A 27,377-nucleotide genomic window follows, 5' to 3' on the forward strand; every position below is an offset into this window, starting at 1 on the left:
TTCAGCCCTTCCACTTCACACAAGAGTTAAATCAGTGCAGTTTTGTGGCTTCTTATTTAAATATGTATCAAACATTTTAAGCATGTGGCACTGATCAGTAAACAGCTGTGGGTGAAACGTACTGTACGAGATGTCCCCCTCATCATCTAACAATAATGGCTTTTTTCTTCCCCATGTGCCCTCTTTTGGGTGGCTGATCACTGAAAAAGTAGCAAGATCGTGGTGGGCCAAAGAGATAATTTATATCTCATTCATTTCAATGGAAAATCTCATTTAATATTTTTATGGATCTTGCAAAATTGTTTTCAGCTTGCTGCTGAGCGTAATGTATGCGTATTCTTGTCCTAAAAACAAAATCACTGATTGTAATACATGTTCTAGTTATTAGGTTAGATGCACAAAATGCTTTTATTGTGTACAAGCAGAAGTTAGATTGCGGTTCTCATATACAGAAGCTAAGTTCATTTACACATACCATAGATCATTGGATGAAATAGAAGAAAAACATTTTAACTTTAAAAATATCAGTATCTATGTTCTGTTCATGTGTCATCTGAAAAATGTGTGCAACACTCTTATGCTATGAAGTTAGGAAACATGGTATACAAGGGTCCTATATGTACTGTACATAACCATACTCTAGGAAGTGTATATGTATGCAATAGACTTATTGAAGTTATAGTAAATGCATTTTACAGAGCAAAGTGAGGTTACTGTATTTATGAAGCTGTTCTTAAAATGGGCAGATTAAGTGATAAATGTACCAATGTTTCCTGTGTAAGGATGAAATACTTTCACAAAAGTCATTGTTTAAAAATACCTTGTCAAAAACACTACTTATGGCTGATTTCCAGGATACAGTCAGAGCAAATGTAACCTTTCACCAAAACAAATATCTGGTTTTCTGATATTTTTCAGCAACTGTGAATTATATAATAAACAGCTGAGCACATTCAATATGCAAAATTCTTAATTGGACTATTTAGAAGCTGAACCATGTAGTAATTAATTTTCTGACTTTTTACTGTAAGGTCCTTTTTCAGCTAAAGCCTATATAAAAATTGCATTTGAAAATTTTTAACTAGCTCATTCTATGATAAAGGTAATAATTGGAGATATACCAATCTCCTAGAGCTGGAAGGGACCTTCAAAGGTCATTGATTCCATCCCCCTGCCTTCACTAGCAGGACCAATTTTTGCCCCAGATCCCTAAGTGGCCCCCTCAAGGATTGAACTCACAACCCTGGGTTTAGCAGGCCAATGCTCAGACCACTGAGCTATCTCTTCCCCCTAGCTGAAGAACTTCTATAGTAGAAATTTCTTAGAATGCATTTTTACTAAAACTGCAAGTTTTGTTTTTGTTCATTGAAAAAATATATCTGTACATCCTTCTTTAATTACCAAGTACCTAAAGGATATAAATAGTTTTTGTTTTGTTTTTTTGCTTGATATGTGTATTTCACTGCATAAGCATGAGGTGCTAAGAGAAAATTAAGAGTCAGTGACTTTAGTCAGAGATAAGAAAATACAAAGAATATTCTCAGTTGTATGAGAGATCAACTGTGCTTTTGAATTTTACTGCAGATTGGTAGCAACAGCACACACCTTGAAAAATCCAGGACCAGAAAAGACTGAGCAGCAAGCTGCTGCATGATTCTAATGACTGGATATTAATTCAGTACTGTACTATATACAGAGCACTATTTTAACCATAGAATCTCCTGTGTAACCATGCACTGCATTATGATCGGTAGTCCTTCTTGCTGATGGGCTTATTCCCTAGAATATTATCTATTTCACTTACAACGTGTGATGTCATCTTTGGAAGAACCTAAGGATGAAGAAAAAAGAAAAAGCCCACATATTAACAGGATTGCTTAATGGTTATTCTTGATTAAACAGGTTTTCCAAAATTAAACCAATTGTATAAAATAATGTATGAGCTCTCTGTCTCTGTATGGTAAATAGTTTACATTTATATGGTGCCTGCCTTCCTTCCTTCCCAAATTGTAATGACTGTATACTAGAAGATCTGCTGTAATTTTCTTCTAAGGATCTCAGGGCATTTTGTAAACTATACACATGTAAAACAGTGACGGGAGGGAAGTTTGTCGTCAAGGATATCAGAGCAAGCCCCTTATGAAAAATGCAATATTTAATGTCAGCTCAGACCTCAGTTTTTAAATTCTCCTGTAGAAGACTACTGGAGATTGGAAAATAATATTTATGGGCTCCAGTGAAGTAGAGTATATTTGTTTCTTTAATTAAAGTGTCAGTAGAACTGCAAAGGAACTGAAAATGTACTAAACCTTTAAATTCAGGATACTGAACATACTAGACTCAGGGTATGTACAATGCTACCCTGAAACAACTTCAAAGAAAAGTAAGTAAATGCTTTTGATACTTGTAGGATTTATTTGGACACTACTTGCCTGAATGGCTCCAAGATTTTCTATCAGTTGCTCTGGATTGGAAGATCCTAGAAGAACAGAACTCACACCTTCATTTCGCAGGCACCATGCTGGGAATAAAATCACATGACTGTTAGGAACATCTAGATCAGTCTAGTCCAGAATCATTTATCTGACAACAGTGGTCAATAATAGATGCTTCAGAGGAGGGTGCAGGAAACCCCTTACTAGATAACTATAGAATAACCTGTCCATAGAGCTAGTTTCTTCCTAATCCCTGTCAGATAGTGGTTGGTTTGTGTCCTGAAGCATGAAAGTATATCCTTACCTTTTTTTTTTTTAAAGTATCCCATCTAATCTAACTGAATGTTCTCATTATCCATGTAAAAGTCAAATCCTTTAAAAAATGTTAATAAGCACTTGATACATTGTTGTAATGAGTTCCTCAGGCTAGCTACACATTGTGTAAATATTTCCCTTTCAGTTTTGAATTTGCTACCTTTGTTTCATTGAGTGTCTCCTTGTTCTCGCGTTATGGGAAAGGGTAAATAGGACTGCTCAATTTACCTTCACTATATTATTCATTATATTGTATAGCTTTATCTTCTTCCTGAGTTATTTCCCCTTTCAACTAAACAGTCCCAAACTATTTAACATATGAAAGTCTTTCCATGCCTCTATTTGTATTAATCCAACCTCCATCTATTTCTGCTATGCCCTTTTTGAGATGGGATGACCAGAAAAAAAGTGTTCCCAATGAGCATGTACTACTGATTTTTACTATACTGGTAAACCGCTGAGAGGGTAATCGCCCAGCATCTTGATTTAGTCCTTGTGATTATAGGTAAGACTTTATCTTTCAGTATTATGCACAGGGACTAGATATTAAACTATGAAATAGATTTTCCATCAGAATCATCTGACCTCTTAAGCTGCTAATAAACTGATGCAGGAGCAGGTTTTTTGTTTTCTGTTTGTTTGTTTGTTTGTTTTTGGTGCTAGGGGACAGGAGTGGTTACTTAAGTTATTTAAACTGCAGGATCATTTCTCTGACAGCCATCTGTGTGTAACATTTCAGTAATGACTCAAGGCAAGCATGGAGAAGACAGCACACTTAAAAATTATTAATGACCTCTCTTGAAAAAAGGTCTCTCTGTTCTGCGTTAGCTGTATTTATAAAGCATGAGTTAATCAGGTCTGTGGCTATTACAGAGGTACCACATTCCTGGGACACTGCAAGAAACAAAGGCACTTGTGATTATTTCATAGTAATTGCTAGCTCACTTTATTGCTGTTTTATAAGAAAATAGATATTGTCTTTGCCAGAGGATGAATCAAGAATACAGAGTAGTAGTTTAAACTGGCATTTTACATTACTCTAAAGCATTTCTTCCTTTTCATCTACTCATGTTCATTCAGTGCATGCCTCCTTATAAAGTAGCACTGCATCTTACATCATCAATTGTCATCCATCCCTGGCATCATGGTCTACAGCTTCTATTATCTAAGGCCTGGGCTACACTAGTGGGGGGGTTGAACTAAGATACGCAACTTCAGCTATGCGAATAGCGTAACTGAAGTCGAAGTATCTTAGTTCAACTTACCTGGCCGTCCTCACGGCGGCGAGTCGACTGGCGCGGCTCCCCTGTTGACACCGCTTACTACTCCTGCCAAGGTGGAGTACGGGCGTTGATTAGCAGATCGATTTATTGCGTCCAGACGAGACGCGATAAATCGATCCCTGATACATCGAACACTACCCGCCGATCCGGTGGGTAGTATAGACGTACCCTAAATGATCACTTGACTTAAATCACTTCTCTCTGAAGCAGAAAGCTATCCCTGCTGGCTGTCACTTTGAATGTGCAATTTGAAATGCAGCAGGTCCCAGGGATACTGCTGGTTCTCTGGCTATTAAGGCTTTTAAGTTACCCCTCACTCAGAGACTTAAATGGAATGAGTAAATACTAATGGAGCACCCACGGCTTCATGGCTTTGTGCAAGACAGTTTGCAATGATCTGCCAAAGATCAGCAAAGCACAAAATTTGGTATATGTGAATTACTGTACTAGTTCTAGAGTGTTTTGGTTCTTTTTCAATACTATGATGTGAACCAAATCAAGTATCAAGCAAGAGGGGAGAAAGCAGCAATAAATGATACTTTTAGTATTTCTTACCAACTGCTAGCTGAGGTAGTGTGCATCCAAGACGATCTGCAATTGGGGAAAGGTCTTTCAGCTTTATTTGCTGTTTTCTTCCTTCTTCACTTACAATTTTTTCCTTGAGCCACTGGTAGCACTAGGAATCAAGTATATTGGAAGGTTAAAACTAACAGTGATTACCAAGATGAGATGGGTGGGCTGACTTCGGTTGGTGAAAGAGACAAGCTTTTGAGCTCCACAGAGCTCTTAGGGTTTATCTACACTGAAACTTCGTTGGCAAAACTTTTGTCATTCAGGGGTGTTAAAAAAACACACACCGCCGAATGACAAATTTTTATCGATAAAAAGCGCTGATGCGAACAGTTCTTTGTTGGTAGGAGCGCTCTCCTGCCAACAAAGCTGCTGCCACTCATTGGGGGTGAAAGTTTTTTGTTGGCAGGACAGCTCTCTCCTGCCGTCAAACAGCAGCGATACTGTGCGCCTTTTAACGGCACACCCATGTCTCTGAAAGGTGGATAGTGTAGACACAGCCTAAGTCATGTCTCTACAACCACACTGCAGACAATGATTACAAATTCAATTAAAAATTCAGAGTTGTTACGGGTAGCTTTGTTTGTTTTTTTTAAATCTTCACCCACTCAAGAGGTAGTAACTGAGCTTGAATGATACAAAACTGCTGCTGCATGAAAATGGTGATGGGAAAAAATAAGTCATCTTGTAGATTCCACACTGATATTTTGTTTGGTTTATACGACAGATGGACTAAAACTAAAACCTTGAAAATGGACACTGGAATGTGAAAGCACCCCATTCACTTTTGGTTCCTGGTTGGATCCAAACCCAGAATGGTTCTATTTTCCTATTTGGGGAGGATGCAAGCAAAATCTCAGCCCTTCTCATTAGATGTTGGCTCAAGGTGTTAGGATCTTGGAAGAACAGCTGATTTTATGAACTATCACCATTCAGTGTTTATAAAAATTAATCAGAACAATTTGACATTTCAGTTCCCTCTAGTCTAAACCTGAACCTTCACCGTCAACCTTGAACTCTAATGTAAACCTAATTTGGATCCACATCTGAACACTGCCAGTTTACAACAGATAGCTTTATACTTTGATTTGTGAATTTCATTGAGGAAATAGGTTCTTTACAATCAAATACAATATTTTGATATTTCTAACCTTTTCTATATGCATATCATATGTGTAATAGAGAGCTGAATTCTATTCTTTAAGCAGATTGCCTATTAAATAGATTTCAACCAAAGAACCTGTAATTAAAAAGGAGTATAATTTAATAGAGGCAATAAGAAATGAGTAAGAATGACCTACTGGTTGAAACACAACACTGGGTGGCAGGAGAGCTGAATCCTATTGCTAGTTCCTCCATAAATTGTGTGGCTTTGAGCAAGCCAGGTTTTTGTGCTTTACTTTTTTACCTGTGAAACCTAAAGTCTGTTGTCTGTCTACTAAGATTCCAAAGTCTCAGGGGCAAAGATAGTGACATCTTTTGTGTCTCGTACAGCACCAAGTGTTTTGTCTGTATGTCATTAATTAGTAATAATAAAACAGGTAATTTTGCAGGATTGTTGCAAGGCGTTAATGAATTAATATTTGTAAAGCACTTTGAGATCCTTGGCGCTCTTATAGTGCTTCCTATCCATAGATCTTAGTGCTTTGTAGTGGTGGACTAAGCATTATCCTCATTTTATAATGGAGAAACTAAGGCACAGGCTTACACAGCAATTCAATGGCAGAGTCAGGAACACAACCCAGGTCTGCTGACTCCACTGGCCCATACACGAGCAGCTATAAAAGAGCGTATGTGTGAAATGCTTTCAGATGCTCATCTTAGTGCCACTCTATTATTTCTCAGCCTCAAAAAGTTGAGAAGAGCTAATGCGGGGAGACATCCTTCATCCTTTTACATGTATTGCAGAAGGTTGATTTTTACCCATGAGATGATACAAATGTGACATACTTTAGTTAAACATCTTGAGTCTTTTCAAATGTTGTTAAACTCCTGATGTCTTGCTGTGCTTCCATTTTTCAAACTGTCAGCCATAGTAAGGACAGTACATCACAGATAACAGCAAGTACTAAGTAGGCTTCATAACCAGAAAAAGTGTTGCCTTTTGTTGGGGCTAGAGGTCAATATTTTTAGAGTGAAACAAGCCAGAAAAATGAACAGTGCTGGATGCAAGTACATTCTGGCATGTCAGTTTAATGGTACTGTGTTACATTACATATGGAATCAATCTTCATGGTACAGATCAGGAGGAAAAACCTTACTCTGCTGTTTTCTTATGCACTTAACCCCAGAGCACGTCCAGGGTGCAGAAAATTACATATCTGCATCTTAATAGATAAAACAAGTTTGTGCAACATCTGTGTATAATTTGAGATTTGAATTGGTGCTAACAGTAGGACAGCAGCATGACAATTAAAGACAAGTGCAATGCATTTGATGTTCCCAGCTTTGTTGTGATTGCTCATTGTCCAGAGTGGGTAAGTGAGCTAATACCAACATTCAAACAGTGAACTCTTACTAAACTCCTTTCTAGCCTCCCATTACCTCGCTTTTCTTGCCCAACACTCTTAATTTCCTTGTTACAGAGACCCTCACTCTGGCCAGAGAATGCTCCCGCTGGAATCCATGAACCCAGTTTGGAGCATCACCCACAAAGTCATTCCTTCCTCCCCATTTTACAGCTTGGGCAGGGCAGAGCGTGTAATGTTAAAGTGTACAGGAGTATAGTGTAGTAAAGTTAGGTGTTGCATTATGAACAATTTATGGTATTAAACTCTAATAATGGAGCTAACCCAGTATTTAAATAGATTAAATAACTCACTTTGAGAATTACATATCACCAACCAATGACTGAATTGTATCTGAGTCTAGTATGAGTTTGCTATCCTTGCTATATATTTAGAATTTACTTCCAAAAACTACTGTTTAAATACAATTCTGTGATAGGGGAAATATATTCCCATTTAAAACATGAATCCTTTACTGCTGTTCCCTTTGTTATAAAAGCCTCCTGATGTACCTTGCAAATGCCCTGATATTTCATATTACATAGTAAAGTCCCTATACTCCCACCCTATCCAAGCCCATCTGTGAGTGCTGCTGACAAAACCTGTATTTATGCAAATGAAAGGTTTTGTATGGCTTGCTGGAGTAATGTAGACTGGTGGGAGTGCTGAGAAGCATCTTTACTCCTATTATTTATTTAATCTTCAGATTGCCAAAAGACCCATCCTGAGCAGAGCTGTTACATGGCCAAATTAAGCGTAAGACCTTTGGCACGGAGGGCTGATTGAAATAGCTCTGGTAGTTACAGGGGCAGCTCTATGTTTTTTGTCGCCCCAAGCATGGCAGTCAGGCGGCCTTTGGCGGCACACCTGCGGACAGTCCGCTGGTCACGCGGATTCGGCGGCATTTCTGCAGGTGATCTGCCGGTCCCGCGCTTTCAGTGTACCCGCCGCCGAATTGCTGCTGAACCCGCGGGACCGGCGGACCTCCTGCAGGCACTTGCTGCACTGGTGCCTGAAGCCGCCCCTGGGTAGTTACTTGAGAGCAGTGGTTTTCAACCTTTTTCCATTTGTGGACCCCTAAAAAATTTTGAATGGAGGTGCGGACCCCTTTGGAAATCTTAGTGTGCAAACCTCCAGGGGTCCACAGACTACAGGTTGAAAAGCTCTTCTCTAGAGAATACAGTACCCTGTATCTCTGAGGAATTCAAGATTATTTTTTTGTCATCTTAAAAATTCTGCTGGAAGCACTGAGTAGCGCTAAACAAACCTGTTTTATGAATAGCTTTTCAGCTGCTGAGTGACTCGAAATGTTTACTATTTACAGAAGGTGCCTTGTCAGCCACTAGGCTGCAATAAACTTCTAATACATTTCATAAAAAGGTTTTTTTTCCAGGCACTGAAAGAAAATAATAGAGAAGTTTCATAAGAATGACTGGGCTGGGGCTCTGAGATGCTCTAAAACATTAGACAAAAGAGGAAGAAAAATCATAGAATCATAGAATCTCAGGGTTGGAAGGGACCTCAGGAGGTCATCTAGTCCAACCCCCTGCTCAAAGCAGGACCAAACCCAACTAAATCATCCCCGCCAGGGCTTTGTCAAGCCTGACCTTAAAAACCTCTAAGGAAGGAGATTCCACCACCTCCCTAGGTAACCCATCTTGAGGTAAAAGCACAGAAGAGAAATCTGGGATCCTGAGGTTTATCTCTGGCATGTCAGACTCCCTGTATGAGCTTGGGCAAGTCACTACCCTCTTTCTGCCTCAGCTTCCTCATGCAAAATGGTGATAGTGGGCCAAATCAATCTCTGGTGCAACACTATGGAATTAACTGAAGATAAATCCGGGATATCAGCCAGGATGGGCAGGGATGGATATATCTGACCCAGTTATATTTACTATCTTTGGAGGGAAGGTGGGAGGCTTAATGCCTTGGTCTTTGCTCCCTTGTTCAGTGCACAGCCAGGCGTGCAAGATGTTGCTCTCCAGCACAGTGCAAGTGAGAGTTATGCAAGGATATAAGGTTAAGCACAAGGTGTAGCCCTCCACTCTGAGCAGCGCAGTAAGCAGGTGCCTGGGGCAGCCAATGAAGAGGGGCGACATGTTCGGCTCTTTGGCGGCAATTCGGCAGAGGGAAGGACCCACTGCCAAATTGTCGCCGAAGAATGAAGCGGCGCAGTGGAGTTGCCGCCGATCGCGGCTTCCCCTCCCCTTCTCCCCCTCTAGCAGAGGGGATGGACTATGAAACCTGGTGGGTCTTTTACATTTCTAATTTCTATGGGTGTATTCTGAGTCTTCATGCAAAGCCTGAGTAACAGGGCTTTGTGCAGAGGAATTATGTGGGTCTTGCTGAGGACAAAATCCTGCTGTCCTCCAACCTGTGGCTCTCCTGTTGCTGGGTAACATTAGTGATAAAAACCTCTGAAATAAAGTTCTCTGTCTTGAATAAACGTACATTTGAGAGCACAAACCATTACAATTCCTGCTTCAATTAGATAGCTGCAGAGCATTATTCTATTTCCTTTGGAGTCCTGGTCATGGATTATCTGTTCTGATCATGTAGGCATAGCCTGCATAATCAAATTCCTTCAAACAGGAGAGTGACAGGGTAAGGCGCAGGCATTGCCAGAATTGGGCTCCCCTATATTTTATATCTTTATGTCCAAGATGGTTTTCTTAGGCTCTGCTCTCGGAGGCTGGAAAACCCTGTTATCCGAATGAAGAAAAATAAAGAAGGCCAAATCAATCCTTAGTTGGTGTAAAGTGGTCTAGCTCTGACTTCAGTACATCACTTCACACCAGCAAGGATGTGGCCCAGAATACCCACATAAAGATAATCAACAGGATCACAATAGTCGATTAAACTGTGGCAGTGAAACTGAGAATTTCTTATAACACAGATTTTCACTCCTGCTGGACTATGGTTGCCAGAGAAACTGAGCTGACCTATCAACAGAGCTGGGTATAGAGGCAGATTTATTATAATGAATCAGTTTATCTTTCATTTCAAGCCCTCACAAAGGCAATACACCCACTTCTCTTGAGCACAGGAGAAATACCTTCAGTGAAGCCCTGGAGCTCTCAGGAACCCCATTTCCATATTTCCCAGAGATGATCCCGCAGGCAAGTGGAGACCATGTCATTGCTCCAACCCCTACAAAGCAATCGGAGAAGGAAATTAGTGAATTGGCAACATATTGGTACATCATAAATGTGACTGACTGCAACCAGAAAGACCAAGTTTACTGCTTATTCCTATGATAGTTGTTAGTGATGTTCAGCCACTGTAATGGTAACAACAGTCTCTTCCTGGACTAACCTGGACAAGGTTATTTCATATTTTTAGAAAGGCTGTGCGATCCCTCTTAGAGCAACTGCCACAGTCTTATCTGTGGCAGCTGCTTGCCTCATGCTGGCGCCTCAACAAACATGTGGACAAGGGGGATCCGGTGGACATAGTGTACTTAGATTTCCAGAAAGCCTTTGACAAGGTCCCTCACCAAAGGCTCTTACGTAAATTAAGCTGTCATGGGATAAAAGGGAAGGTCCTTTCATGGATTGAGAACTGGTTAAAGGACAGGGAACAAAGGGTAGGAATTAATGGTAAATTCTCAGAATGGAGAGGGGTAACTAGTGGTGTTCCCCAAGGGTCAGTCCTGGGACCAATCTTATTCAATTTATTCATAAATGATCTGGAGAAAGGGGTAAACAGTGAGGTGGCAAAGTTTGCAGATGATACTAAACTACTCAAGATAGTTAAGACCAAAGCAGATTGTGAAGAACTTAAAAAAGATCTCACAAAACTAAGTGATTGGGCAACAAAATGGCAAATGAAATTTAATGTGGATAAATGTAAAGTAATGCACGTTGGAAAAAATAACCCCAACTATACATACAACATGATGGGGGCTAATTTAGCTACAACGAGTCAGGAAAAAGATCTTGGAGTTATCGTGGATAGTTCTCTAAAGATGTCCATGCAGTGTGCAGAGGCGGTCAAAAAAGCAAACAGGATGTTAGGAATCATTAAAAAGGGGATAGAGAATAAGACTGAGAATATATTATTGCCCTTATATAAATCCATGGTACGCCCACATCTCGAATACTGTGTACAGATGTGGTCTCCTCACCTCAAAAAAGATATTCTAGCACTAGAAAAGGTTCAGAAAAGAGCAACTAAAATGATTAGGGGTTTAGAGAGGGTCCCATATGAGGAAAGATTAAAGAGGCTAGGACTCTTCAGTTTGGAAAAGAGAAGACTAAGGGGGGACATGATAGAGGTATATAAAATCATGAGTGATGTTGAGAAAGTGGATAAGGAAAAGTTATTTACTTATTCCCATAATACAAGAACTAGGGGTCACCAAATGAAATTAATAGGCAGCAGGTTTAAAACAAATAAAAGGAAGTTCTTCTTCACGCAGCGCACAGTCAACTTGTGGAACTCCTTACCTGAGGAGGTTGTGAAGGCTAGGACTATAACAATGTTTAAAAGGGGACTGGATAAATTCATGGTGGCTAAGTCCATAAATGGCTATTAACCAGGATGGGTAAGAATGGTGTCCCTAGCCTCTGTTCGTCAGAGGATGGAGATGGATGGCAGGAGAGAGATCACTTGATCATTGCCTGTTAGGTTCACTCCCTCAGGGGTACCTGGCATTGGCCACTGTCGGTAGACAGATACTGGGTTAGATGGACCTTTGGTCTGACCCGGTACGGCCTTTCTTATGTTCTTATGTTCTTATGTTCTCTCTTCCCAGTTTACTGAGGTATCCCAAACCTGTCCTTTGTCTTAGATGGCTCCTGTGTCTCGCTGATGGGCGGGGAAGCCCCCTACCTCTCTTTGTTATGCTATCCCACTCCTTTCTCTGCACTGCATCTGACAGCTCCTCAGGGAGTGGAGCTGCAGAAAAGATAGTCTTGCTAGTGCATTCTCCACAGGAGCAGATGGGAGGATAAAATGCACCCTGGCCAATCTGCTCCTCTTCCAGCCCACTTTGTCTCCACCCCATCTCTGACCACAGACTCCATAGAGCAGCCTGGAGCCACTGAAGAGGCAGATTGTGCTGTGGAGGCAGATGCATTCCCTTCGGCACAGGAGAGATGAGATTAGTGTAGGGTGGCTCCCCTTTCTGCATAGATCTGGAGTACCATTTGGGCTTTAGAAATTAGCATCTCAAAGTAATAGGTATCTACTTTTAGAGCTACGCTGAGACAGTCTCTCTCTTTGGATTGCTAGGCAGATGTTTGTTTTCTGCCACACTTCTATTTAACAGGGACATACAGGAAAGGATTCTGTATCCTTGCCATTAGCTTATCATTTCCTCAGGAGTAAGAAATGAGAGAACAGAGCAAATCTCAAAACTTTACCTATTTTGTGGTACAATTCTGGCAGTTGAACCTCCACTTTCTCTCGCTGGAAAAGATGATATTCAGCCTGTTCACATACTGGTGGAATCATATTAAACTGTCTTGCTACAGAATAGGCTTCCTGTACAAAATCAATAGAATAAAATGAAGTATTAACAGAGACTATCCTTGTGTAATATAACATATAAATCAACTAAGCATCCATAAAATCAGGGGCGGCTCCAGACATTTCGCCGCCCCAAGCACGGCGGCATGCCACGGGGGGCGCTTTGCCGGTCGCTGGTGCCGCGGCTCTGGTGGACCTCCCGCAGGCATGCCCGAGGATGGTCTGCTAGTCCCGCGGCTCCACCGAAGCCATGGGACCAGCGGACCCTCCGCAGGCATGCCTGCAGGAGGTCCACCGGAGCCCTGCCTGCCACCCTCCAGGCAACCGTCAGCATGCCCCCCGCGGCTTGCCGCCCCAAGCATGCGCTTGGCGTGCTGGGCCCTGGAGCCGCCCCTGCATAAAATCAGTGCATGTCCCAGACCTCTTTAGGTATAAAGAATCTGCTGCAAAGTAGATTCCCAAATTCTTGTTAGATGCAATATATATATTCACGTTTCCCAAGCTTCTTTTCAAATAGCTTTTTAATGTTTTGTTTTCTGTATATTCAAACAAAGAAAAAAAGCAACAAATTCTCAGGGCATTTTGGACTCGCATTATAGTCAATGGAAAGACTCATTAACTTCAGAGGTTCTTGGATCAAACCCTTACTGGTTAATAGTAACTCTAAGAATTAATTATTAAAAATACCCAGCAATTGTAGATTCTACTCACTTCACACCCGAACTAACCTGTAGGCGTGTATAAGGTATGATGTCACTGCAGTGAAATATAGGTGGCATGCTGACCACACATGCTCACATTGCTTTCATGGTACTTAGCTCTGAAAACCCACACACAGTTGTTCCTGTTTCTGTACAAGGTGAAATCAAAATTCCTCAGCCTGATGGATCTCCATCCCAGAAGTGCATTACATTTTCCACTGCTGCAATACCCAGCAGCCTTGGGTTGACTACAACCAACCAACATGTTTATAAAGGTTTTACAACGTGTCTACATTAGGAGCTAAGAAGTTTTTAAACAGCAGTTAATTAACATGGGTTATCCACTGTTACCCTATGAGCCTCTCAGTGCCCACTGGCAGAGGGTTCTCTGTCTGACTACAACTGTTACCATGCCTGACAAACTCATTACGCATAACACACTGTTGTCATAATATTTATCCAACGAGTATCTCATAAGGTATCATATGAAAACTGGTGACTTTCTGGTGATTAATATTCTTTTATGATGTATGTACAGTTAGCATGGCACGAGTTAGGTGTGCTGGATATATGCTACTAAAATATGTTTAGACCAAGCAATCCAAGTAAAGTTCATTAACAGATTTGTCCTAGACAAAGGAATGTATATTGGACAGTCCGCCAGGACCAGCTTCGTAAGCCAAAACCAGTGGATAATATATGCTTCTGTGGTAAACAGAGTGATTGAGCTCCCAGGGGAAGGAGGAAACAGCATGGCTTGATTACAAGCAAAAGACAATGGACATACATTTGCATCTAAGTGATCACACCAATGGGATGAAGGCCCCCACTTGCTGAAGAACAAACAGGATGACCAGAGTCTGAACCCCAGGGGGTCATCCTCACTCTGGGGACAAAACAATGATTCTGGGGAAATATAAGGAGAAGCAAAAAGCCATCACTTAAGGGATTCCCATCCGTGTGGGTTGAAGGTGCTGAGAACTGACAGTAAGTGAGAAATTGCCTGAGATCAGGATTGTAACCTGTTAAGTGTTAGACACTAGAAAGTGTATTATATTTTCTTTATTTTAAACCATTTTCGGTTTCTATTATCCTTAATTACTGTCGCTTAAATCTCTGCTCTTTATTTATAAACTTATTTTTGGTTTTACCATAAAATCATCTCAGTGCAGTATATTAAAGCTAACTTAACAGGCTGGTGTGTGCACTTCCTTTGGAGGCAGCGGACTTGGTAATTTCACTGTGTCTCCAGTGATAGGGGCTAGATACTGCAGAGAGATGCTATGGAGAATTTGGGAAGGTGGGGTTCACAGTGAAGGTTTAGGCAAGGCTGAGACTGGCAGAGTCTCGAGGAGTTTGCTGGTGAGGCAGACAAACTGCTGTGGCAGTGAACTGTCATTCCATTTAAGCTCCAGCAAGGCTCTCCCTTGCTGAGGAAGCGGGGTAACACAGCAGCTTACCATTCTTGGCTCCCTGGGGAGACTGTCACAGCTATTATATTTTAAAAGAACCCAAAGCCTTTTTCTTGTCCTAGACAAGGTCACCAGGGTTGTGCTTTCACCAGTGCACAGACAGTGGATGCCTAGAGTATGTTTGAAAGAACCAAGCCCCTGCGGAATCTATTCTTTTTACTGTTTATTTTTCAAAGGGCTCCTCTACATTCAGGACTTACATTTGGGCACTAGCATAGCTGTACCCATACAAACGCCCAGTGTAGATGCGCAGCACTGGTGTCAAGCAGGGCTTGTGCCAGTGAGACTTATCCTGGTTTGAGGGCCGAGCTGCATCTGTGCAGCACATGTACATGGTGTGCATTGGGGATAGCCACCCCACTGCAAAAAGCTCTGATGTAGTCAAATCCAAAGTCACGGTAAACTTCAGGCTCAGACTTGAGCCAAATGATTTTATAATTTACAGACACATTATTGAGCTCCTGTTGATCTCCTGACTGATGCCAGGCTCATTCGTCTTTTGGCCCTGGTTGATGAAGCAAGAACTCCTCAGAATTGAAAAACTGGCTTCAGTGTCTGTGGGACTTAAACAGTCAGGACTCATATTCTACAGGTCTAACTTTTTTCATCACAATAAGGGATAACAATTACAGTGTCTTTTACTAGAAACGTGGCTGCTTCTGGTCTTGAGGTTTCTGGAATTGATAGTAATGCTGACAAATCTATTTAATATGGCTGTGTGGCCAGCTGACTGAGTTATCCATGGAGAAACTCTCCCCAATATTGGAATCATATTCCGTGCAACGTCATCCCCTGGCACCCAGATGGGACACATTCACAGGTACTATTGTTTGGGAAGTTTATTGAAGCATCCGGGACTACTGAGCCTGTCTGGAGAACTCCAACAGGAGTTCATAGAATCACAGAATATCAGGGTTGGAAGGGACCGCAGGAGGTCATCTAGTCCAGCCCCCTGCTCAAAGCAGGACCAATCCCCAGACAGATTTTTGCCCCAAATCCCTAAATGGCCCCCTCAAGGATTGAACTCACAACCCTGGCATTTAGCAGGCCAATGCTCAAACCACTGTGAAATCAGTTCAGTAAAAACAGGTCAGGCCACCTTAATCCACCTAAATGTGTGTCTACACAACTGTAACTGGTTTTAAAATTGGTTTAGCTGAACAGATTTCAGAACCAGTTCAAAAACTTTCCCAGCATAGACAGGTGCTTATTGTTCAACCTTTGCTTTGCATTTTGGCAAATTCTGCAGGCCTGAATGTGATCTAGAGTACATAACAGAAATTGGGGATACTTTTTTAAAAGCTACATTACCATGATCTCCATAGCACTCCAGCGTGAGGTTCCCCAGTACATTGCCATCCCCTGGTTTATCACATGTGTCATTGCTCGGACAATTTCTAAATAAGAAGAAAAAGATGAGATCTCTATGAAATTTCATATTAATCCATTTACCACCCAAATTGCTACAAAATTTATAAACAATTGTAAATAACCAAGCACACAATGGTTTACACACGTGCAAGTACATTATATAGAGATCACTAAATAAATACCAGCCTAAAACAGGATGTTAATATTGCTCATCATGAATGTTTGCTTTTTTAGTACATGCACCCAACTTTACAGGTGAGTCAGGCCCAAACTACGAGGCTTGTTTTCAGATTTCAAACTCAACAATTCTGGGTGTTTGGAACTGGCGTGTTAGAACTTGATTTGGATACATTTTTAATAATGTAAATTGGGTGGAACCACTAAAGACATGGAGTTCCAGTTATAGAAGATATGCATGAGATAAGAAATAAGGCCCTGGGTTCAGGCTACTATAGAAATAGGTGGCAGCTGCCAAGTTAGCAGCTAGATCCAGGTTGAGGGTGTGAATCTCCCAAGGCTGGATGATGTCCAGATGGAGGGATTTTCCCTGAGCCCACCCAACTTTACAGTAAATATGTGGCTATTAATAGTTCATAATGGGCTAAGCAGTTTTGGTCAATGATCAACATGAAACTAAAACCAACTCTAAAATAATAGCTTTGTAGCCGATGTAATAATATATTCCATCTTCCAACACCCTTCTTTGCATCTCTTTTCCTGTTTGTGGATGAAGTTGCATAGTATATGGAAATTTTAGGAGACTTATGTGGGTAATGAATGTAAATTTTCTTATTAAACAAAGTATGCTCATGCTTATTCATGACATTATTTTTCTAAAATTTAAGAACACAAGAGGGCAGCATTGTAAAAGAGGTTTGGGAAATGCAACGACTAAAAACCTCTGCTAAAAACTGAAATTCAAAAGATTTTTAAAAAAATTTATTTTACAAAACACAAGAGTACACTCTGTCGTCTTGCTTTTTACTAAGATTGTTAAGATGCCAGTGATGAAATATAAAGCTGGCTAATCAGATTGTTGGTTATATCAATACATCTGTTTTTCCTTTGTCCATTTACACCTCACGGTGTATCAAAGTATTAGATTATGCCTCCTCTTCTCCTCCCCCCACCCTGAATTCTACAATCTTTATCAGTTCTATGTGCAACTATGGAAGAGGTGATGTTTTTTATCATTAATAACGTAATTTAGCACTTATATAGTACTTTGTCTTCCATAGACTTCAAAGACCTTTCCAAATCTAGGTAGGCATTTTTCTCATTTACTGATGGAGTAACTGAGGTGCAGAAGGTTTAACTAACTTGTCCATAGTCTTGAAGAGAGTCAGCGATAGCCCCAGGAACAGAACTTGGATATCCTGACTCCTGAGTTCCTTGCTCAGTCCATTAGATCAGAATGCCTCAACCAGGGGTGTGACCCAGAAGTGGATCTCCACAAGTTGCCAAATGGATTTCACTTCACTGGTTGAGAAAGGAGCAAAATATCTGGGTCTCACCAATGGAAACTGTGGAGTGTTCAGCACTTTTAAAAAAAAAATAAGGTCACTTATTTAGGGATGTCTAAACTTAGAGTATGTCCAAACAAAGATGGGTTCTTAACTCGGAGTAGCTAACCAGCATTAGCTAACTTTGGGTTACAATAGCAGTGAAGACATGGCAACGTGGCTTTTAACTTAGGTTAGCAGCTTGATTTCAACTTCAGGATGCCCTATAGGCTTGAACTCGAGCTCCTAACCTGAGTTAAAAGCAGAGCTGTCATGGTTTCACTGCTATTTTAACCTTAGCTAACCTGTGGTGGGTAACTGATCTGAGTTAAGAACACAACTGTTTTGCAGTGTAGACATACTCTGAGACACAACTGGTTTTCTAAAATCTTGGCCTATTAATTTTAGGATGCCCAAAGCATGCTAGGTACATTAGAAATGAACAAATTCCCTGTCCCAATAATCTGGACAATGAGCAGGAAGAAAGTTATGTAATTGGATGCAATAAGCAAAACTCAGCAAGTGTTGATGTTTAGCATGAATCATGTGGTTCCAATTTTTGTGTTTGGTAAGTTAGGGGACTCGATGTTTTTTCCATGATATGTAGAGTTATGTATGCATATACCACAACCTAGTTTAGTTTGCAGTTGTTAAGTTGCATTGACCTTAAAATGAAGGTGGCTGCTGATTTTCATTCTAATAAAGGGAAAGAAATGGAGAAAGATGGAGAACGCTGGGGTGTGCAACATTAACATTTCTAGAAGCCTAGAGCGAGATCCTTGCTGGTGTAGATCATCTGTGTCGCTCCAGCGATTTAATGGAGCTATGCCAATTTACACTAGCTGAGACTCTGGTCCCTACAGTTTATAACTACCAATGTACTTGTACTGTATAATTAATTTCCATAGGATTGGGGAGCCAAAAGATTAACTGGGGTGGGGCAATATATTGAATCAGTGTGAAATTCACCCCAGTGCAGAAGGCCAGCACAAGGCCTGTGGATCACTTAAAGAATTAAGTAGGACTTAAGTGGTGTTTAGGCCTTCTACTGACCATTCAGTGTTTTGGCTTTTTTAAAGCATCAGCTCCTGGAGTCAAGCGATGGTGTGGGAATCACAGCTTTCACTAAAAGAAAAAAAGTTAAATTTCTGGCCTTCCTGGTTGCATAGAAAAGCCCCCGGACACTGAATCAGTGAACACCACATGTATTGATGACTGGGTTTCCCAGTGTCATGGGGTATGGCTACAATGCAATTAAACACCCATGCCCATACCAGCTGAAACCAAATTTGTCCTGTCTTCATTCTTGCTCTGTCCCAGTGCAAGCCCACAAGAGGTTGGTTATTTCCATGATTAATCATCATGGGAAAATCACTATCCTGGCCACCTTTAATAATGCTATGTCTATTGCTGAGCTTGGGCACAACGGCCTTTCTGGATGGAATATATCGTTCATTCAGAATCACTATTGTTAATTTAGCAACAAACAAAGGCAAATGTAGTCCTTGGGCCCATATATTCAGAACTGTGTGTGTGTAAAAATGAGCAGTTGGGCACATAGCCGACAGGTACCATGACTGCTCCCTGAGGGTGAAATTCACCACTGCACAGAGGACCCTCACACAGCCTACTCACCACTTTGTTCTCACTTAGGCCTTAGTTTGAACTGAGATATTTATGTATTCACATGACTCCAGGAGCTGGGGCTTTAAAAACACACCAAATATCAAGAAACTCACACTGCACAGTATCCTGCAGGATGTCTGATAACTTTAATCTTCCTATTAGATCTTAATCCTCTGTAGCACAGGACTCAGTAATTAACCTCTTTCCTTGCTTATCTATAAACTTAATGCTGCATTAAACCTCTTTCCAGAAACCCAATTCAGCCAACATCATCTCAGTATTAAAAAAGAAATAAACCCATTATGTGGAATAAAATTATCCTAATGATTGATTTTTTACCTACTCTGGTAGCATATCATTTAAATGACACCTGACAAAAATAAGCCAGATGAGGTCTGAAAAGCATAAGAAACTGTCCCTAATATTTTGTAGCATATTATCAGTAAAGCACAGGGTATCTTGCAACCAGCAGGAGCTGTCTTTTTCAAGGAACAAAGTTGCAAGAAACTGATTGGAGTTTAAATCTATGTGATGGATTTTTGACCTATTAAATTGCAGTCAAGTTATTATGGAATCATAGCTATTGATCATGTAGATGGATTGAGAAAGCCTGGTGTGTGGCATCTTATTAAATTCTACACTACATTTGTAGCTGCATATAAAACTGTCTAGAGTATCGGTTCCTGAAGACATATATCCTTTTATATCAAAAGCATTCTCATCCTCTTTGTAAAGGGATCAAGCAAAGAAGCCTGGCAGAGGGTGGATTACTTTGAAAATCTTGGAGTTTTTATGAGATTTCTTCTGCAGGTAGTGAGAAGCAGATAAACATAAAGTCTCCATCTATACTCCTAGAAGAAATCTCACCAAACTAGAAATTATCCCTCTTGCCATGCTTCTGTTTCTGTATATTTTATATGCAGCTTGTTTTTTCATTGGTAGTGTGTTACATTTTATTTTGATTAGACTCTTTTTTTCCCCCTCAGAAGGGAAGGATGCAGAAGATCCTGCAGTCATTTTTTTTTTCATTTGGACACAGCCATACTGTATTTCACCCACTTTAAGGGCCTAATTAAATTTGTGAGCATACTCTGATCCAATAAAGAGCATGATGAACAGGTAACTAACGTGGCACTGAATGGTGAAAAAATTCTGAGTATGTTCAAACAGTGGGTTACATGATAAATAGTCATTCATGTAGTCCATGCTGTGGACTGGCCCTGCAGCCTAAACCTACTTTTTAATGATAGCTTTGTTTATTCTTTATTGCAGTAATATCTTCTTGGAAGTTTGAATATAACATTTTCTAACCTTTGCCTCCTACCCTCTTTGGTGAATGATGATTTTTATTCTCTTTGCCTTTAAAAACTAGAACACAAGCCAGCATGGCAAAATGTGTATCTTGTCTAACAAATGCAACCTTAGTGATGTTTGAATAGTTCTGGGAAGAGGTTTGTGAATAAGGAATAGGTCTTTTGCTCCCTCTGTTAGCTAGCTGGCTGCCTGCACAGGGGAACATAAATATGTCAGGGTCTTACAGAAACAGTGGCTCTCAGGTTTAGGGGTGGAAGATGTTGATTGACTGTAAATAAATGATTATTTAGAATCTGTAACACAATCCCCTCCAGTCTGTAACAATTTTGAAGTTGATTAAAATTATTTCCTATGGGTCAAATCCTGGTGCCTGTGTCTCTGTAACCACAGATGTTAGGAATATTTATGAACTGCTGTGACATCTCAGATGAAAGGCTGAATGGAAGTGCTTATTGTTTTTGTTATTAATTTATATTACTGTTATTTATTATGCAAAATTTGGCCCAAGATGAGCAGTATTTTATAATAGCTGTGTGTGGCAGGAGATGAAATGAAGACAAAAATAATTATTGTATAATTAACTGCAATAATTTACTTTATTCTACTACTTAGAGTATGAAAACAAGCCCGATATTTATATCACAAATCATAACATTTCCTCCCCTTTTGTACATAAGTGCTGTTGTGTACACAGCACACAAGCAATTGCTATAAGTTTTAGAATCCATGTTATTAATCTGTGAATCCTGTGATGTATTAGAAATAAAGTATTGTTAGCATGTGCTTTGCAGAATATTTGAATCTAGCTAGCACCTAAAGAGTTAGTCCTGATCCTACCATTGACAATGTAGGCAGATCCCCATTGACTTCAATAGGGCTCTCTATAGGTGCAGCAATCCCTTTGTGCATTGTCAAACGTTGGGCCAGGGCCTTACTCCTCTGAATGAATAGACATGGGCTAATCTGGAACTCATCTGAGCTGCTATTTTCCAGTTGACTAGAGATGACTAGGCTTCAACAGTGAACATTGTTCATCTGCTTGCACCTGTATTCTTATTAAGGTGCATTCTCAGCTGCAGAGAAGAGTGCGGGCTGCTAAGCTGGTTAGGCTGCTGTTTTGATCTTACACTCTGGTAATCTCTCTTTCTCTGCTGAACACAAACATACTGTTAAGAAATTCCAAGTGTGTGCCTTTTGATTCTTCTACACCTAACAACAGCTCTTACAAGTAACACTCTGGTACAGGTGGGCTGTCACATCTGATCTGAATTTAAAGTTAATTCTGATTCCGTGAAGCTTTTCCTTGCACAGCAGAGAGCAATAACTCATTCCAAAGCCACAGACGATGGCCATAGACTAACAGCAACATAACATAACTTTCCACTTGATAACCCTGAACAAAAGTGATTTATTTTTAGCTAGTAAAAGATTCTTAAAAGCTCCCCTTTCTATAACCACTGCTACAAAAACTGTGTTTAAAAATACCATGACATGAAGGGTATAATAAGTATAAAAACCATGTAGTATTCTTTTGTGTCTTATTAATCACAGGGAAGGTCCTCCCCCTGCCTGTCTCTCTGAGACATGAAAGAAGAGGAGTGGTCCCCATTATATTTTTCTTCCCAAGGCTTGGATCCATCCTCCTCCTGTCTGAACAGGGAGGACATATTCCACACACTGATCATCTCACTCATGTGAGGAAGCAGGGCTCAGCTACTTCTGTGGAACCAACCCTCTCCATGGGTCTCAGATCCACACAGGGCTAAAGGATGAAGACTAGGCTGGCAGGGGAGAGAAGTGATTGGCCATTGGCAGGGCAGATGTACATTGTTCCCACCTCAGCTCCATGAATCTTAAGCAGTAAAAATAATATACCTGCGGGTTGCATTCTATCACCTTTTCGGGAGAGCACCCCTTTTCATGGAGGCAGCCACAGATGCTGAAATCCCTGGTAGCATGGCCCCAATGGAGGTGGGGGCTTCAAGGAGGCAGAACTACTGCAGAGGCAAAGCACTTCCACATAGATGGCCCAAGCCTCCAGAAAATCCTCATGCGCTGTGGACTGGCCCTGCAGCCTAAACCTCACTCTCCTGGCCCCCTTCAATGGAATGACAGAGAATGCACTCTGCAAAGGGATCCTTGGAGGGATTGCCTCTTTCAGGGCACCTCCCACAGGTTTTGCCACAGAGGATGAGCTACCTCCATGGAAATCCAGAAATATTTAAAAAAAAAAAAAATGAAATGAAGATTCCAAAATTGGCTTCTGTAGGTTGTTATTCATTATTTTCAATGTAAAGAGCTGGTACATTCTTTAGATTGGTTATTGTTGCTTAAATCTGTGAGCTGTTAAATCCCCATGTTAGAACATCCATAACTGAAGTGCTGGTTTCCCAAAAGGCATCTTGGTTAAAATTACATACTCTAGAATTACAAGATAATAACCAAACCTGATTAATGCTACTTGCAGCTTCAAGAATGCAATATACCCACCCAGAAGCCTCAATACTTGTTTTTGTCATCAAGGAATTGTTTCTTTTTCAAAAGGAATTATTATAATAATCATTACCAAAAAAAGGGAAATCATTTTACAAAAGAGAGAAAAAAATATCTCTGACAAAGAGTTTTGGACTCGTACTGAACTTTACTAAATCTTGGAGTGTTCACATTCAGTGTGCAACATCAGACCACTAGACAGACAATTCTGAGCTTCAAATTCAGATCCAGATCTTGACTTGGGGTTTTGGCCAGGGCCTGTTTCTAGTTATTTAGATATTTCTGTGAAATTGGATAGCGATTTCTAGGTTCTTGTAAAAGATTATGCTTTTTTTTTTATTCTGCCACAGAGTACTTGCCATTACAAAACTCCTGAGATTTTAACTGGGAACCCAGAGCCAATCAGAGAGGCTGCCAAAATGAACATAGTTGGCTCTGCATTTGTACAGATGACTCACTGAAATGAGGAGCCTACTGGACACTGTCTGAACTAGAAAACTCAGTAGCCATAATTCACATGGTACATGGCCTACCCCCACTTCATGCTTTTTAGTGGGAGTGAGAGAGAGAGAAGGAGAGAGGACAAGGGAGGGAGGGAAGTTGTTGGAGGGTTGTAGGGAAAAGTATAAGAGGGCCTGGCACTTTGGAAAGTCACCAAGGGATGTGGGAAATGGAACAATGACAATATTGGGAGTTGAGAGGAAATGAAACAAGGGGATTAGTTCTTAACAGGGCCGGCTCTACAGTTTTCGCCGCCCCAAGCAGCACCCTAAATTGCTGCCCCGGGCGGCGGGGGCAGTCCGTGTGCCCTTAGGGCGGCAGGCGCGTTTCCGCGGCAGCGGCAATTCGGTGGCAGCTTCTATGTTTAGCTGAAGCCGCCCCGGACAGCTAAACATAGAAGCTGCTGCGGAATTGCCGCCGCCGCGGAAACGCGCCTGCCGCCCTAAGGGCACACGGACTGCCCCCGCCCTCCATGGCGGCGGCAATTCGGTGCGCTGCTTGGGGGCAAAACAACAGGGACTGCCGCCGCTTGCAGAATGCCGCCCCAAGCACCAGCTTGGGATGCTGGTGCCTGAAGCCGGCCCTGGTTCTTAAGTGAACTAATTTGAGCCTTTCATAAATAAATGTGGGTTGAATACTGCACCTGATATGGAATTATTTTCATTATAAAAATGTTCTAGTATTTGCTTAGGGCAGTGGTTCTCAACCGGGGTACACAGAGGTCTTCCACGGGGTACATCAACTCATCTATAGATTTGCCTAGTTTTACAACAGGCTACATAAAAAGCACTAGCCAAGGCAGTACAAACTAAAATTTTATACAGATGACTTGTTGATACTGCTCTATATATTATACACTGAAATGTAAGTACAATATTTATATTCCAATTGATTTATTTTATAATTATATGGTAAAAATGAGAAAGTCAGCAATTTTTCAGTAATTGTGTGCTGTGACACTTCTGTATTTTTATGTCTGATTTTGTAAGCAAGTAGTTTTTAAGTGAGGTGAAACTTGGGGGGTAGGCAAGACACATCTGACTCCCAAAAGGGGTACAGTCATCTGGAAAGGTTGAGAGCCACTGGGTTAGGGTACAGAAAAATGACTTTTTAATAATAGTAACCATGAGTCTCAGCTTTTTAGATTAGCAGAGTTTTGTCTGTCTCTTTGGAGACTACAATCATCTGCACCAACTGATTTTCTGAATGTAAATTAATTAGTCTTCTGATAAAAATTTAAGACTCAGCTATCCAATGCCTAACATAAGAATTTAAAGTGATTTGATACACCTGAGAACTTTTGGGAGCAATCCAGCTTTGGCAGAGGGTGGACTAGATGACTCAGAGGTTTTTTCCTCTCTAATTTGCATGATTCAAAGGTTCAAACTGTTCTCAGTCACAGGTAAATTGAATTAGATTATCTTAAACCAATCTGGGAGGCAAGGACCTGGGTGGAAGCTGTAACCATGAAGTCCAAATGATGACAGTTTGGTGAGTGCGCCGAGGCCAGCCACACTTGAAAGGGTCTGAGGTGCAGTCTCGCATGCTGTATCACATATGTGCACGAGGCCATATGAGCCAATAGTCTGAGGCAGAAACGGCTTGTTGTGATGGGGTGGACCTTGATCTGCGATATCAGAGATGACATTATCTGGAAGCAAGCCTCTCGGAGGAAGGCTCTGGCCCAGGTGGAATCAAACACTGCACCAGTGAACTCTATCCTCTGAATGGGGATGAGTGTTGACTTCTGCTTGTTTATCAGCAGGCCCAGTGCTTGGAAAGTAGCTTAGACCAGGTGGAGGCCGGCCCTCACCTGGGCCTTGGACCATCCCTTGATCATCCAGTCATCGAGGTAAGGAAACACTTGCACTCCTCACCTTCTGAGGAAGGCTGCCATCACTGCCATGCATTTCATGAATACCTAAGGGGCTGCCGACAGGCCAAAGGGGAGGATGGTGAACTGATAATGGGTTTGGTTCGTGACAAAACTGAGAAATCTTCTGTGGCCCCAAAATATGGAGATATGAAAATAGGCATCTTTTAAGTCGAGGATGACATACCGGTCCCCTGGATCCAGGAAGGGAATAACAGAGGCTAGGGAGACCATGTGGAACTTCAGTTTCTTGAGATAACTGTTAAGGAAACATAGGTCTAGGATGGGTCTGAGACCCCCACTTGGCCTTCAGGATTAGGAAATAAAGGGAGTAAAACCCTTTCCATTTCAAGCTCTGAGGTACCTCCTCCATGGCCCCTACCCGGAAGAGGGCTTGTGCCTCCTGGTCTAAAAGTGGCCCATGAGAAGGGTCCCCAAAGAGGGACAGGGAAGAGGGATGGAAATAAACTGGAGAGTGTAATCTTCCTCCACTGTACTCAGTACCTAGCAGTCTGAGGTAATGAGGGACCATGTTGTGCTGAAGCAGGAGAAACGGTCTGAAAACAAAAGGGGGCAGGATTCAGTGCAGGAACTGGTATAATGCCCTCAGGCACTCCATCAAAAGTTCTGCTTGGAGCTTCCCAAGTATCTTTGAGGGCCCAGTAGCTGAAGCATATGGGAGCAGTTGTCTGGGTTTTGCTTCTTAAACAAGTCCTAGCACAGTGGTGGAGCTGAGAAGCGAACCAGTTGATGAAGCCTGAAGTGTTTCATCGAAGACACCAAGCATAGAAACCCAGGGACTTGATGGTGGCTCTAGAATCCTTCAGGCTGTGAAGCTTTGCATCCATTTGTTAAGAGAAGAGAGAAGTACCTTCAAATGGAAGGCCCTGGATGGACTGTTGGACCTCTGTTGGCAGAGGTGTGGATTGGAGCCAAGAATATCTATCTGCACATGACCACTGTAGACACCATGAATCTAGATGCCAAATCTGCCACATCAAGGGTAGCCTGTAGGGAGGCCCTGGCCACATTTCCCTTTGTCCACCAGCGCATAGAACTCCTGTCTTGACTCCTGGGGATCAGAGTCCTTCAACATCAAATCCCAAACATTAAAATTGTAGCTCCCCAGCAATGCCTGTTCGTTGGAGATGCAGAGCGGTAGACACCCTGTAGAATAAACCTTTCTGCCAAAAAGGTCTAGTCTCTTTGCATCCTTTGGTTTACTGGTCACTCCTTGCTAACCCTGTCTGTCCCTCTCATTGGCCTCAGAGACCACTAGGGACCCTGGATGGGGGTGGGAGTACAAGTACCCACAGCCTTCAGTGGGAACAAAGTGCTTCTTTTCAATCCTTTTTGTGATAGGAGGCAGGGAGGATGGGGATTGCCACAGGGCTTTAACCAGTCTTATAATGGCCTCATTGAGAGGGAGGATCACTTTTGAGGGGTCCACAGTGTTCAAAATATCCACCAGGCTGTGGGAGGATTCTTTGACTATTTCCACTTCCAGCCCAAGTTTCAAGGCCACTTTTTACAACAGCTCCTGGTGAGCTGCGAAGTCATTGTGAGGGGGGATACGCATGCCCCAGACACTGCCTCATCCAGGGATGAAGAAGAGGAGGCCTGCACCGGCAGGGGGTCCTCCTCTTCTCCTTCTGCACCGACCAGGTCCATAGAACTACGTCCTAAGGCTCGATACTGGGCTCAATACAGGAGTGCAGATTGGGTGCCAGTCATAGGGACAGGGCCTCTCTTCTTTCTGAGGCTACGGAGTAAGAGCATTTGGAAAAGGGCCCTTGTATCGGGGACTCCCTCATGCATTCCAAAATGGTCGTTGTATCTGCATAGGCCAGTGCCCACTGTGCCAAGTACTCAGTGGTACCCCTGCGCTTGGATCCACCAACTGGGGGGGTAGGGCTGCTTGGGGGTGGAAACTGGCAACAGT

The 27,377-nt window shown here is 41.7% G+C and overlaps 1 protein-coding gene across 9 annotated transcripts in view; it reads right to left on the reverse strand.

The window, feature by feature from the left end:
• Positions 1-238: 238 nt before the first annotated feature.
• KCNAB1 (potassium voltage-gated channel subfamily A member regulatory beta subunit 1) overlaps positions 239-27,377 on the reverse strand; it is a 242,853-nt gene continuing 215,714 nt past the window's right edge. For all 9 annotated transcript variants that reach the window (XM_039486862.1, XM_039486858.1, XM_039486857.1 and 6 more), the window contains 6 exons: positions 16,067-16,152; positions 12,477-12,597; positions 10,166-10,260; positions 4,589-4,709; positions 2,433-2,521; positions 239-1,831 (listed from right to left, as the gene is read on the reverse strand). In XM_039486862.1, the coding sequence (XP_039342796.1) occupies positions 1,742-1,831; positions 2,433-2,521; positions 4,589-4,709; positions 10,166-10,260; positions 12,477-12,597; positions 16,067-16,152 (602 nt within the window). In that variant the 3' untranslated portion in view covers positions 239-1,741. The remainder of the gene's footprint in view (positions 1,832-2,432; positions 2,522-4,588; positions 4,710-10,165; positions 10,261-12,476; positions 12,598-16,066; positions 16,153-27,377) is intronic.

Source organism: Mauremys reevesii, linkage group 9, assembly GCF_016161935.1.
Source record: "Mauremys reevesii isolate NIE-2019 linkage group 9, ASM1616193v1, whole genome shotgun sequence".
NCBI lineage: Eukaryota > Metazoa > Chordata > Testudines > Geoemydidae > Mauremys > Mauremys reevesii.